The following is a 13,942-nucleotide window of genomic DNA, read 5'->3' as shown; positions in this document are numbered from 1 at the left end:
GCCCAAACCTGTTAAATGACTCGTCCGCTTACGTGGTCCGAGCGACGTGTCACAACCCTATAGAACAACGACACGTTGCAGTCTTCGCTCCACGGCCTCAGTTAACCAGAAACGCCATAGTCACAACTCGTAAAGCTGACGAAACCAAGTCCTTCTTCTTCAGGTTTCCGCTCAGTTTGAAACTCTCAGACTCAAAAAAGTAAAAAAGCCAATAATAATAATAATAATAAAAAATTGAAAATCAAGAGAAATGGAGCGGAGGCATGGAGCGTGGAGCGCAAATGCTTTGGCGTTAATGGGTCTTCTTCTGGTGAGCTTTATCGGCCGAATCGCATCGCTATCGGTGACTGTAAACGACGTCGAATGCGTGTACGAGTACGTGCTCTACGAGGGCGACACCGTTTCGGGGAACTTCGTGGTGGTCGACCACGACATCTTCTGGGGCACCGATCATCCCGGCCTCGATTTGATCGTAAGTCCCCCTGTTTTTCTTTTTCCCAAACCCCAATTGCATAGAAATTTTGTCTCCAATCGGCATTTTAGGGTTTTCGTGGATGACTAGTTTTTGGGGGGTTTTGTGTGGTGTAGTGTGGAATAGATCTGTTTGTGGATTGCTTGAGATTCTGGTTTTTTTATTTTTTTTAATATTTGAATATGTTAGAATTTTGCTTTTGGAACTTAAATGGTAATTAAAGTTGCAATCTTGATGCTTACAAGTAACCAAAGCTAATTGTGAAGATTTTCTATGAAGATTATTCGATATTCCAAGTTAATTAATTTCAATCCCCAAATTTGAAATGCTCATTAATAAGAATATTGAGCAAATTTTTGCCCTTTTTTAAATGTTTGCAATAGTTAGAGGGAATAGGAATAGTTCAAGCATGTAGGAACTGATGATAACCCGGTGAAGGGCTTGGAAGCAAATCTAAAGTGTTCCCTCTCCAAATGAAAGTTCAATTTGTGTTTGGACAAGTGTCCAAAAGATTTTGACATTGGATAATTTGACAAAAAGGGGTCAGGTTCTTATATGTGAGAACTCAGAAGAGTCGGTTGATCACTTGCTTATTCATTACATAGTAGCTTGGGAATTATGGACTTCTGTTTTCTCATTGTTTGATGTTGCTTGGGTGTTTTTTTGGACATCTGTGAATTTTCTTCAGTATACTTATTGTTTACATGGTTGCGCCCCTAGATGCATTTTCTTTCAAATAGACTTTTACTTATTAAAAAATGTATAATATTGGTGTTTTGTGCAGGTGACATCTCCTGGGGGTAACACAGTGCACACTTCAAAGGGAACATCTGGAGATAAATTTGAGTTTAAGGCCCCAAGAAGCGGAATGTATAAATTCTGTTTTCACAATCCTTACTCAACACCAGAGACTGTTTCATTTAACATTCATGTTGGTCATATTCCCACCGAGCACAATATTGCCAAAGATGGTTTGTAAAAATCTTCATTAGGTTCTTTTCTTTTCAATTTGGAAGTGCTACTTCAAGTACTTTTCACCTTGACAGCCAATAAAAAAATAGTTTTCAACCTTGACTGTCAAGTATTATCAATTGCCTGTTGAACTGTGTTAGTCCCAGTAACATGTTTGAGAATTATTTTGAATGTATCTCTGTCCTTTTTTGATTGCCCTTAACATTTAGCTGTTGATTTGTTGCAGAACATCTAGACCCCATAAATGTTAAAATTGCTGAGCTTAGAGAGGCGTTGGAGTCAGTTACGTTAGAGCAGAAGTACTTGAAAGCACGTGATACTCGGCACCGTCTTAGTAAGTTCTTTTTATTCCTTTTTTGAAAATAGATTGTCAATCATGAGGTCATGCAATATCATTGTATCCTTCTTGCCATTAGATCTATGCTTATTTGTTGGCAGGATCCTTGGTGTCCCTCCCCTTGAGGGACATTCGGGAATTTCTTAAATTATATATGTCCTCATTACTCTTTATCTGTGTTTGTGATGTCTTCTGGGTGATTTCTTATTCTTTGTTACATGCATGTTAATACTTGGGTGCTGTTTGATAGAACTATAAGTGCTGGACTAATAAGTACTGAATATTCAGAACTGAAAAAGTAGTGCTCAATATAGTCGACCTGTTTGTCAACCACAAATTTTCAAGTATTAATTCATTATATTAATTATTTTGACAGAATAATTGAGGTAACTAACTGATAATAAAATGTCTACTAACTTGCTAGTGTTCAAATTAATACTAGAGTCTAGACCGATATGGACTACTTTATTAATTTTGTGATGCTCCAGTTGTTGATTGGTTCACATCTTATGAGGTCAAGAACTCTTATTAAAAAGAATGAGGATCTTGATGGGTCTACTGGTGGAATGGGCATGCAGCATATTTGGCTACATAACTACATTATTAGGAAACTCTCACACCCATTTTTCAGTGGGTTCTCGCATCATTAATCTGCTTCTTGTGAAACTCATCCGGGCACTCCTACATTAGTAACAAAATAAAGTTGTAGATCTATCTATGTTTTGGAACCTGCCAACATCTTATCCTATGCTGTTTGTTTCTGCCACAGCAAATGAGAGCACAAGGAAGCGTGTTGTGTTGTATACAGTGGGAGAGTACCTTATGCTGGCTGCTGCAAGTGCATTACAAGTCGTATACATTCGCCGTCTCTTTAGCAAATCAGTTGGATACAATCGGGTTTGAGCTGCTTGGTTAATGTTATTGTCCTTTTTAACAACAGGATGACCCTTATAGAGTATTTCAGACATGTCTTCTGTAGTTCTGTGTAACAAATTACGATAAATTATACAATTTCTTCATTTTCGAATACAGTGAGACTTTTCATTGTCATGATTTAGTTAACTGCTCTGTGTTGTGTCTGCTTGACTTTTAATATGAACCATGCATAATTAGGTCATCTCTGCTTAATAAAACCATGCAATCCATTTTCAAGTGTTCAGTTGGATTTGCATTGATCAAGCGTTCCAACGCTTTACGCCAAGTGTTCAAACGCTGTGGATCAAAATAATAGCCATTTACATAATAAACGCACGATAAAAAAAAGAATCGGAATTAAATAAAATTAAGATGAAATCAATGACAACTATGGATTTGATGTAACAAATAAACAATTGAGAAACAACTTTTCATTTAAAGAGATTATTTAAGGTGCATTTTAAAGAATAAATTTATATATTTTGATATCAAATAAATGGGATCTTTTAAAATTTTTTTATTTATTTAAAGGAATGCATGCATTTACACGTATTCAATAAAAATAAAAAGAATTTATGTACACAGTACACGTAGTCCAAACGGGCTCCTAAGTTTTGAATTGTAGTTTTTTTTTGGTTGGCAAGCTTTGAATTATAGTTACAAATATTGTGTTGTATTCTTTAGAACAATGAAGGAGATAGCTTCTCCGATAATGTTGGATTTTCAGTTCCAAAATTAAGCAGTCGCTTCACCATCACTTCCTATTCCCATGCCCAACACATTTCTCTCTTTAAAAATCTCTCTCACATTCACCTGTCAACTTCTACTTTCCCACCTCAAAACTCGCCGCAAAATTCCACACTCTTTCTGTTCCTCGATCTCAAACACCAAATGGAACAAGTTTCAGATTGAGTAAGCAATGTAATACACCTTTAACTTTTGATCTCTTTTACTTTCATCACTTTAGAATAAGTTTCTGGTTATTCTGATCATAGATTCATAGACATTATAGCCATGGAGTCTATTCTTAGAAACCCAATACTATCACTCCCTTCTTCTCTCCCAAAGCCCCACCTCAACATCTCAAGAACAACAACGCTCTTACCGAAACCCAATACCAAAACCCACCTCAGAATCAAATCATTCTCATCATCTAAGCTCATCCCATTATCATTTACTCCAAATGGGGTTTCTTTACCCTTCAAACCCTCTCTTCTCACTCGCTCTGCTTCTTCAAACAATGCCGCTTTTACTTCTCCAACCGACCCTTCACCAAACCCACCAGCCTTTCCCGCCAAATTCTTCGGGGTCGAGCTCAGTACCCTCAAAAAAGTAATCCCACTTGGGATTATGTTCTTCTGCATTCTCTTTAACTACACAATCCTCAGGGACACCAAGGACGTGCTTGTTGTCACTGCCAAAGGAAGCAGCGCTGAGATCATACCATTCTTGAAAACTTGGGTGAATTTGCCGACGGCCATAGCTTTTATGATTGCATACAACAAGCTGTCCAATGTTTTGTCCAAGGAGGCTGTGTTCTATGCTTGTATGTTTCCGTTCATTGCGTTTTTCGGGGCCTTTGCTTTTGTTTTGTATCCTAATATCAATGTGATTCACCCGACTAGTTTGGCTGACCGGCTTTTGGAAACTTTGGGGTCAAACTTTCTTGGTCCGATTGCCATTTTGAGGATTTGGAGCTTTTGTATCTTTTATGTCATGGCTGAGCTTTGGGGGAGTATTGTGGTTTCGTTGCTCTTCTGGGGTTATGCCAATCAGGTGAGACATTTTTATCATTAGCAAAAGTGGATAGTTGACGTTGTTGCATCAATTTGTTCCGGATATATAGCTACTAAATTACTAAATATAGTTGCTATTTCGATTTGTTTACGTTACAATTGTTTGTGGCTTTTGTAAAATCAAAGTTAATGTGTTCATAGATGGAAATCAAATAATTACACTCATGTTGGTCGTCCAAGGTAATTCACTCTACTATTTTTCTCCCCATTCAAATGGTTGCTATGTTTTGCTTGTAAATATCTGTGATTTATATGTCAATATGTTTTTAGGATTGATTTGCTAGCACAGGTAGAGTGAAACAGATTGCTTAACTTGAGCATCTTTGCCTGCTAGGTTGTTAGTTAGAACTTAATAGGCTTTTCCCCATTGAATGGTTGCCATGTTAATTGGCTTTTATATCTGTGATTCTTGTCTACTCCGTTTCTTTGTTCATATTTGTTTAGTCTTGTATAGTATCAAAATCACTACACAATCTTCATTTCAATGTTTCTTGAATGCTGCATATATCCACCTCCAGTTTTACTTAATCCTTACACACTGAGTTTTGTTATAAGAAAAAAAAAAAAAATTCAGTTGGAGAAGTGGTTACACATCACAGAATTTGACCTTCTATCAGAGTTTAGATGTTCTACTTATAATGTGGATCATAACTGAGTTAGATGAATCTCAGTACTTTACCGTGACAAGAATCCTCTCTGTGTCAATATTTCTTTCTATAATTTAATTAGGTGTGCATGGTGTTCTAGATTACTACTGTGGATGAAGCCTCTCAGTTCTACCCTTTGTTTGGGCTTGGAGCGAATGTTGCCCTTGTATTTTCTGGCAGAACTGTAAAATATTTCTCCAACATGCGTAAGAGTCTGGGACCTGATGTTGACGGATGGGCTGTCTCTCTCAAGGGAATGATGGGCATTGTAGTGTCGCTTGGGCTACTTATATGTGGGATATATTGGGGAATGAACAGGTATATTAAGACAGAAGTTGGTCGGAAGAAGAAGGTAATTCTATTGCCATTTGTATGATGCTCTTGCTATTAGCATCTCCCCCTAAAAATAAAAACTGTGGAAATGAATTTAACTTGGAAACTTGAATTATGCTTTTACAGGAAAAGAAAAAGATGGGAACAGTTGAAAGTATGAAGTTCTTACTATCATCGAGATACATTAGGGATCTTGCAACTGTGGTGGTTGCCTATGGGATCAGTATCAATCTTGTTGAAGTCACATGGAAATCCAAGCTCAAAGCTCAGGTTAGTCTTTGCCTGATTGTTCTAATATTCTGAAAAGAAACTAAAGTTCTGTCCAAGAGGTAATGCCTGAAGTAAATTCTCTATTGCAGTTTCCAAGCCCAAATGAGTATTCAGGATTCATGGGTGATTTCTCATCCTGCACCGGAATTGCTACATTCACAATGATGCTGCTCAGTAGGTTCATATTCCGGAAATTTGGATGGGGTATTGCAGCTGCAATAACGCCAACTGTTCTGCTTCTCACTGGAGTAGCCTTTTTCGCCTTAAATTTGTTCAGTGAACCTCTAATGCCAGTTTTAGCAAAATTCGGCATGGCTCCACTTCTTGCATCTGTGTATGTTGGAGCTGCACAGAACATCTTTAGCAAGAGTGCCAAGTACAGCTTATTTGATCCCTGTAAAGAGATGGCTTATATACCTCTGGATGAAGATACAAAGGTGTGCTTACCCTATGTGAAATTGTTCATGCTGAGTATTATATTATTTGCAATCTAAATATTGTGAAAAAAAATACTCTTACATTGGAAATTGGAGACTGAATGTGACACTAAACCAAATCAATGGATTTCTAATTTTTTTTATAGGTTAAAGGGAAAGCAGCTATTGATGTTGTCTGCAATCCTTTAGGGAAATCTGGTGGTTCCTTGATTCAGCAGTTTCTCATTTTAACCTTTGGTTCCCTCTCAAATTCGACACCCTACCTAGGTGTGATTTTGTTGGTCATTGTTCTAGCCTGGTTGTCTGCTGCCAGGTCATTGGATCGCCAATTCACTCCTTTGGCAACGAAGGACCTCAAGGACAAGCTCATTGAGGGCAAGATTTCTGCCTTAAGCTCAAAACTTACTGGGAAGCTCCAACAAAGGCAGGGTGTCACATATCGCTTTGTAAGCGCATTAAATTCAATGGGGTTCATTGAGGGAAAGTATGTCCCATTGGCCGAAGACGTCTCTTCTACTGGCAAGGATGATGAACCAGTAGGCATTGGTGCAAAGAAGGTACCTAGTGCTGAAAAGGAGGAGAAGACTGATCATCAAGGAAATTATGGCCAAACGTCTCCCGGCAAGGATGGATTTTCGAATAACATTTTGTAAGTCTAGAGGCTCTTTACATGAGATCTTTAGACTGTTGGCTAGATAGATCATCGTAGTCTCGTAGAGCTAGCTAGTCCAATGGTGAAGATTATGATCTTCTTGCTGCAGACACTGAAAACTGATTGGCAAATGCAGATAACGATTTACTTTTCATGTTGTTGGCAAATGTTGATGCATAAGCTGAAGAAATAACACAGTGATGAGGGATGGCTGCAAAAGTTAGGTATCCGTATTAGTAAATAATAAGTCTCTATGCATAAATGTCCATATACACCATTTGCTATACTGATCCAGTTTCTCTCACTTGAGTTTTGGCCTTTCAAGTGCATTAATACTAGTATTGCTTCCCATGTCAGAGCATCGACTTGCCTTGTTTTCTTGAGTTTAATTTTTTATCAGATTGTAAGTTTTGGAAATAGTATGTCATGTATGACCGAGTTGCTATGTATGTCAAATATTATATCAATGGAAAGCATTATAATATGAGTGAGTTGCTAGAACACTCCTTGCAAACGTTCGAATGTTCTGTCACTAATGATCAGTAACACCTCTCCAAAATTACGAGTCCAATTGATCAACAATGCATGGAGGCGGTTGTCATGCCAGTGCCCCTGGCTGAGGTGTTGCTATGTTTTCAAAAATTAATTTTGGACTACGCATTAACCAAAGACTCAACCAAATAATACTTCATGTACATAGTCTAACAACATAATACTATTATGTTGCTACACTATTTGACAAACAAAAATTTCCTTAGCGAAAATAATCGTTTACATAATCAACGAGTAAGCTAATTAGTTTTTAGAAAGATTAGAAAAATGTTTTGGAATTGAAAGGATAACATGGGGTGCAGATGTGAGTTGAGGTCTCATAACTTTATCTTAGTTCATATCTCTATTTGATTGTGACAAATAATTATTTTGTATAATTGTAATATCATCACGTGGTGTAATCAATTCACGTGTTATAAAGTGAATGATATTAATATTATACTTTACAAGTTTAAATTCGTCATCCACCTATATTATAACTAGCCTCTCCGCACTCGCTCTCGCGAGTGCGAAGCGGCTCTTTCTATTGCGCATACGTTAATTTTTGGGCACATTCTATTTATTAATGTGCACCTTTGAAGTTTTTTTGTTTCTAGTGTAAGAATGTTTCATTTTTTTTTAGATTGGCATCAAATTTTTTAAGCATACACCGTTGATTTGTTACAATAGTTGTTGTTATGTGTCTAAGTATCGGGTTCATCTCAAGTAATACATGTGAGAGGCCGGATTTTCCCTTCTGACCAAATTGTCGTCGCACTTTGTAGTAAATGTTATCACTTTTTGAGGCATGGATTAACTGAGAATGCAATTACTAAATTTATTGAAATAGTTCTCAAAATATATGTGCAAATGAGCAATAAAGTTGTAGGGAAAACCACCCTAATCCATATAATTAGGTTGCTTATGAGAGACACGTCATACGATATCGTGTTGGAGCAAAACTTCTTTGTACACCACATTTCTGGTAAAAATGCCACTTTCACCGACTATTGAGCCTTTTTTTTTTACTTGAACCTTAGTTGTTGACCTTGAAACCCCTCTCGATAAAGCCACATATAACTGCCCATGACTGAAAACATGATCTGGAAGATAAATACCTACGTGTGGTATTGTCTGACCTTGAGATTTGTTTATAGTCAAGGAGAAACTCAATTTAACTGGAAACTGCTTCCTTGTCAATTCGAATGGGAGTCCAGCAGTCTCTGCATTCTTTAGAGGAATTCTTGGTAGAAAAACTCTAGTTCCCGCAAATTGCCCAGTTAGAATTTCAGCGTCAATGAGGTTTTGGTAAGAACCACGGCACAATAATCTGGTACCATTACACAATCCCAATTTCGGATCAATATTCCTTAGCAACATGATTGGAGCACCTCTCTTTAACGTCAATTTGTATGGCGGCAAACCACCAACCGTTATTGCATTTAAAAATTCTGGTTGATACAAACTTCTTGTGTCGTCCTCGACCTTGTCAAATGAATACAAAGTCTCTTCTATACCTGGAAAGATACCAATTATCTTTTCATTTAACATGTCAACAACTTCATTTGTAGGGGTTATTAAGGCTCTTTCCACCATGTACCTCGCATCATATACATGATCTTCCAAATTAGGGAAAACCTCAGCAATCAGTTGATTAATGGATTGCTCGCTTTCCCACGATACAACCATATTTTCTGGTATTTTAATCATGTCATCTTTGACCACATGTTCTTCCCCATTGCCAACACGAAGTAAAAATTCAGAAAAGTGTTCATCATTTCTAGATCTCATATTTTCTTTGAGTTTCAGAATCTTTATTTGCGACCAAAATGATGCTTTCACCACACTGGCTTGAATTAGTTCAGCTTTGGTCCCTTTCGGAACTACGGGAAGAACTTGTCGAAAATCTCCACCAAAGATCATTATCTTCCCCCCAAACGGTAAATCGACATCTAATATATCTCTGAAAGTTCGATCCAATGCTTCAAAGGCATGACGATGTGTCATTGTGGCTTCATCCCAAATGATTGTTGTTGTCCTTTGTATCAATTTTGCAAGATCAGATTGTTTACTAATAGAGCACGTTGATGATGCATCAGGGTTTAGTGGAATCTTGAATCTAGAATGGGCTGTCCTCCTACCCGGTAATATCGTAGCCGCTATTCCAGATGTTGCTGTTGCCAATGCTATAAGACCTAATCTCCTTAAGTTTGCCAACAATGCACGATATAAGTAAGTTTTTCCAATTCCACCTGGACCATCCACAAAGAATATTGAATTTTCATGACGGTCAACTACGTCCATTATTGTGTTGAATGCAAACTTTTGGTCGTCATTTAGACGCTCAATTGCATCGAGGTCCTCTTGTGGAATGCTTATCAACATTTCATCTTGAATACATCTCGGCTCCATTGAGCTTGTTTCGACATCACTTGTCATTTGGGGAAGATCGTATTTTGAAATGTTTTTGTTAAACTGCTCCAATAGTCCGTTTAAATCACGCAAGAGTCTGTTGACGATGAACACATCATTTACGTCTCTTGAAGAAGGATAATCTTCAATCAAGAATGGATAAAATTCGTCTCATAATCTCCGTACGCCAGTTGGTTCACAATACACCAAAATTGTGACGAATAATCTTCGTAAAGCTGATGGCATCCTCATAGTAGAGGCCTCATGCAAACATTGTTGAATACTGCCATCTTCTTCTAATAAACCTACACACAAAAACCACAACAACATTAAGAAAGTACAAAATTTTAAAAAAAAATTCTAATTCAAATCATTTGAAAATCAAGAAATAAGATTTTATTGGCTAACCCCGTCTTTCGGCTGCTTGCTTAAACGTGGGACACATTACATCATCAACAGTTCGTAAATCCTCGAATGATCTTGGTCCTTTCACATGATTAAGGAGGATACGAAGATAAAACTTTTCACCTTCAGAAGGTGAGACTGTGTATATCCTCCCAATAACCCTTTGAAGGCCTACTCGTTTAGTCCATATTTTCTCCTTACTGATCCATCTATAGTGTTCGGGCATCTCTCGATACAAATATCTTCTCGCTTCCACATCCGTACGATTCAGAGTGAAATATTCAGTAAGCATTGTCATTGATAATCCATCATTTGACAAAATATTTGTTATAGTGTCATTAGCCTGATATTAGACTTGTTGCATATTCGGAAGATGTATTTGTAATCGCCACACTGATGGGCATATCTTATTCTTGGTAAATTTGAAAATATGCCATAGTGCTTCCGGTGCACAAACCCGTCTTGCATCGACAAATTGCCTTATTTCGTCTCTAATAGGATCTGGCTGTACTTCAAGGGCGACTCTGTCTGGTCCTTTGTAAACATACTTATATAAGTACTTGATACTTTTTATACTGCAACATATTTCTACATTGATGTGACAATCATACTTTAAAAGCAACCACGGATTGTATGGAATAACCCAACTGTTATCAACCATTACAGTTCCACGTCGATCTAGAGGGACGGACATGCGATCTCCTCGCCTTCGATAAATTGGATAAGAATCACTCCCTAGAATAGTGATCGGTGCAAAGGATTTAGGGTAACTTCTTTTACATCTGCCATTTTTCATGCATGGAGAATGTTGGTTTTGTACTCCACATGGACCATGTATCATATGTTTTAACACTGCATTGTAAAGTTGCGGCTCTCCATCTTCGTCCGGTATTTCAGCTCTAACAATGCGGTCATAATCATCTGGGTTGTGAACCTTATCATTTTCATCTAACACAATAAGCATGTGCACATGAGGAAGGCCCCGCTTTTGAAATTCAATGACATAAGCATTTGCAACAACTTTGCCCAATACCCCTTTATCCACAATGTCTTGCTTTAAGTCCGTAAATTTTGCTCGAAAAATTCTGGTGAGTAAGTCAGGACGATCTTGAGGCGTTTGGCCAGGGTGTAATTCACTTTTAATTTCTTCCCAGCTTGGGTTGCATGTCATTGTGATGAAAAGATCAGGCTTCCCATATTTTTAAACCAAAGTCATTGCATCTTGGTACCGCTGATACATGTCACGTGGGCTTCCAACAAATGATGATGGCAAAATGGTTCTGCGACCGATGTTACTTAGGGCATTAAAATTTTTGTTTGGTAATTACTTTGCACACTTCTTACATGGTAGATAATATTTAGTTATGATTGTGGAGAGAGATCCATACCCGCATTATTTTCACCTGCATTTAGAGAGTCATGAAGGCCTTGGTAAAGTTCAGCTCGAAGTGTTGTTTGATGGGAACGTACCCATCTAAGTCTGTGTGATTCAATTTTCACGTAATTATCCACAACGTACTGTTGTAAAAGACGCCCCCCTCGAAGTAGAACTGATGGATCATCCTCGCGTATCTGCAAAATCAAAGTTGGGTTTACATTTCAAAATTCCCTGAAATTAATTAGATGGTTTTTATTTCTTTACGCACCTGTAAAATATACGCATAATAGTCGCAAGGCGATAATTCTCTTCCACGATCGTCACGACTATTAATATCCCATCCATATGATCCATACGACAATAACAACGGATACTGTAAAGGATCATAGAATCCAGCCGTGTCTTGGACATTTATAAGTTGCCCTTGAGCTGTCTGAACGATGAAATTTCTTCCATTTTGATTGGTGGCTTCATCTCCACTTATTATAATTGCAGCGACCTGAGATGCAGATGGTAAACTATATTGAGGCCGGTTTGCTGGTTGCTCTTTTAAGATGAGTTTGCAATTTGGCAACTGTGGGTGTCGCCCTAAGTGTTGTAATGTCTGAGCGAATGGATTATGTTCATTAAGAATCCGTTGTATCTTTTCAACCACACTTCTATCTAGAATATCACTCTCAGCCAACCGATTTTCAATTGCATGCTCGGTATCATATATATAAGTTTGTAGAAATCGCGGTCTATTACCTTCTCTTGGTAGAAGACTACCAATTTTATGATATATAGATCCTTGTGCTCGAAATGTATACATTCCACGTCCTCCAATATTAATTCTGTCATCAACATGGACACCCATTGAAGTGAAGGTAAATACATGATTGTAGGCTCGAATATTTTGCCTAAAGTGTCTACCCTCCGATGTTTGGTCTATGAAAAGTGTTACCATTTCTGGCGGAGATGGTATCCATGGCAAGACAACTTTTCCGTTGCAACAACATATATTGGAGGTCTCATTATGAAATAATTGCGCTGCGCACTTTGAACATATGGTTGGTATAGGTAATTGGCATCCTGGGACTCCCATGCTCTCACAATAATCTCTAGCACAATTATGATTTCTCATTTCTCTTGGCCTACGTTGAACTCGAGGTACGCTATTGCTGTCTGGCCCCGCATTACGATTCGTTGTTTCATTAGGCACTTCTGCTTTTAAATAATTCACTTTTAATTTTGAGTGAAAGAATTGTAATTCAAACTAAAAACAATGTAAAAAATAACCCACCATTAGGAGCAGAATTTAGATTATCCTCGTCGGCCATTCGCAACGTACCGGAACGTGCCATTCGTCTTATATGAGTCAAACGTTTTCTAAGAGGTTGCTCAATGTTGTTGCCAGAATTGGATAAAACTCTTGTGTTTGGGCCTTCATCCTCCACCTGTTCAAATAAATTGGTTTCCGTATTTGAACTTGGCATCTGCGTTATATGGTTCACACGCATTGTAGAAGCATATTGACCTTCATCCTCATGATTTGACATAACTCTTGAACTTGGGCCTTCATCGCCAACTCGTTCTATCCAATTGATGATAACACTTGAGTATTATATAATTTTAATTTCACTTTTCATGCTTAAAAAATTATAATTAAAGAAGAATAATAATAAAAATGCTACTTAATAGTGTAAACAATATATGAACTTATTTTAAATAAGAACCCTAAAAATGTATAAATATTAGTTAAGCGTATAAAAAATATCAGGGGATGACTGATCTCTATTACTGGTGTCCGCCTCAATTCGATCATCACAAACATTATCAACCATTGGTCGCTTTTCTCGAGATGCCTCGCGCCGTCGAGCCAAATAATTTGCGATATTGTGAAGAACTCAATGATTGTCTCTATTCTGTTGAACTCATCCTATAAAAAAAAAAATAAGGATAAAATAAAGACGTGTGAAAAAATTAGGGTGGGGTTCATTTTATTTTGAAGGAAAATTATCAGTGAAGTTTTTTTATATCATGGTGCACTTTAAAATTAGCTTAACGACAACCATGTTGATTGACTACAATCCCAAATATTTGTGATGGGCTGCACTCAGAGAAGGTAAAATCACACCATCATTATAAGAATCATTTAGACATATTTAGAGGTTTCTATATGTAACTCAAAAATCTAGAATAAATGTGACAGCCAAAAAAAAGATGCATGGGTGAATGCATAAGCAAAAGAAAAAAGAAAAAAAAAATGATTAGTCAGCTATGCACATTATAAATATGTGTTGATATGGATTTGCATATTAGGCTTGAATGGAGGACAATTGATTTCTACTAACACAGAGAATACCAATTACATCAATACCTTCTCATAAGTAATCAATTACAAAA

General features: G+C 37.4%; 4 protein-coding genes across 4 annotated transcripts; 2 read left to right on the top strand and 2 right to left on the bottom strand.

The window, feature by feature from the left end:
* The first annotated feature begins 113 nt into the window (after positions 1-113).
* On the top strand, positions 114-2,843 carry LOC147294013 (emp24/gp25L/p24 family/GOLD family protein). Its single transcript, XM_086232766.1, has 4 exons — positions 114-472; positions 1,257-1,443; positions 1,671-1,778; positions 2,551-2,843. The coding sequence occupies exons 1-4, from the start codon at positions 251-253 to the stop codon at positions 2,682-2,684; spliced, it is 651 nt and encodes a 216-aa protein (XP_086088892.1). The 5' UTR covers positions 114-250; the 3' UTR covers positions 2,685-2,843.
* An 867-nt stretch (positions 2,844-3,710) lies between these two features.
* On the top strand, positions 3,711-6,832 carry LOC147294012 (ADP,ATP carrier protein 2, chloroplastic-like). The gene is made up of 5 exons (XM_086231162.1): positions 3,711-4,472; positions 5,240-5,491; positions 5,599-5,742; positions 5,832-6,179; positions 6,326-6,832. The coding sequence occupies exons 1-5, from the start codon at positions 3,711-3,713 to the stop codon at positions 6,830-6,832; spliced, it is 2,013 nt and encodes a 670-aa protein (XP_086087288.1).
* Positions 6,833-8,298: 1,466 nt separating this feature from the next.
* LOC147294011 (uncharacterized) lies at positions 8,299-11,350 on the bottom strand. Its single transcript, XM_086231161.1, has 4 exons — positions 10,637-11,350; positions 10,183-10,522; positions 9,980-10,079; positions 8,299-9,871 (listed from the first exon to the last, which is right to left on the bottom strand). Exons 1-4 carry the CDS (start codon positions 11,348-11,350, stop codon positions 8,299-8,301), a joined length of 2,727 nt encoding a protein of 908 aa, XP_086087287.1.
* A 191-nt stretch (positions 11,351-11,541) lies between these two features.
* Positions 11,542-13,095, bottom strand: LOC147294010 (uncharacterized). Its single transcript, XM_086231160.1, has 3 exons — positions 12,840-13,095; positions 11,826-12,760; positions 11,542-11,751 (listed from the first exon to the last, which is right to left on the bottom strand). Exons 1-3 carry the CDS (start codon positions 13,093-13,095, stop codon positions 11,542-11,544), a joined length of 1,401 nt encoding a protein of 466 aa, XP_086087286.1.
* Positions 13,096-13,942: the final 847 nt, after the last annotated feature.

Source organism: Dryas octopetala, chromosome 2, assembly GCF_963921425.1.
Source record: "Dryas octopetala chromosome 2, drDryOcto1.1, whole genome shotgun sequence".
NCBI lineage: Eukaryota > Viridiplantae > Streptophyta > Magnoliopsida > Rosales > Rosaceae > Dryas > Dryas octopetala.
Note: the sequence above shows the minus strand (reverse complement) of the source record. Positions and strands in the feature narration are given on the sequence as shown.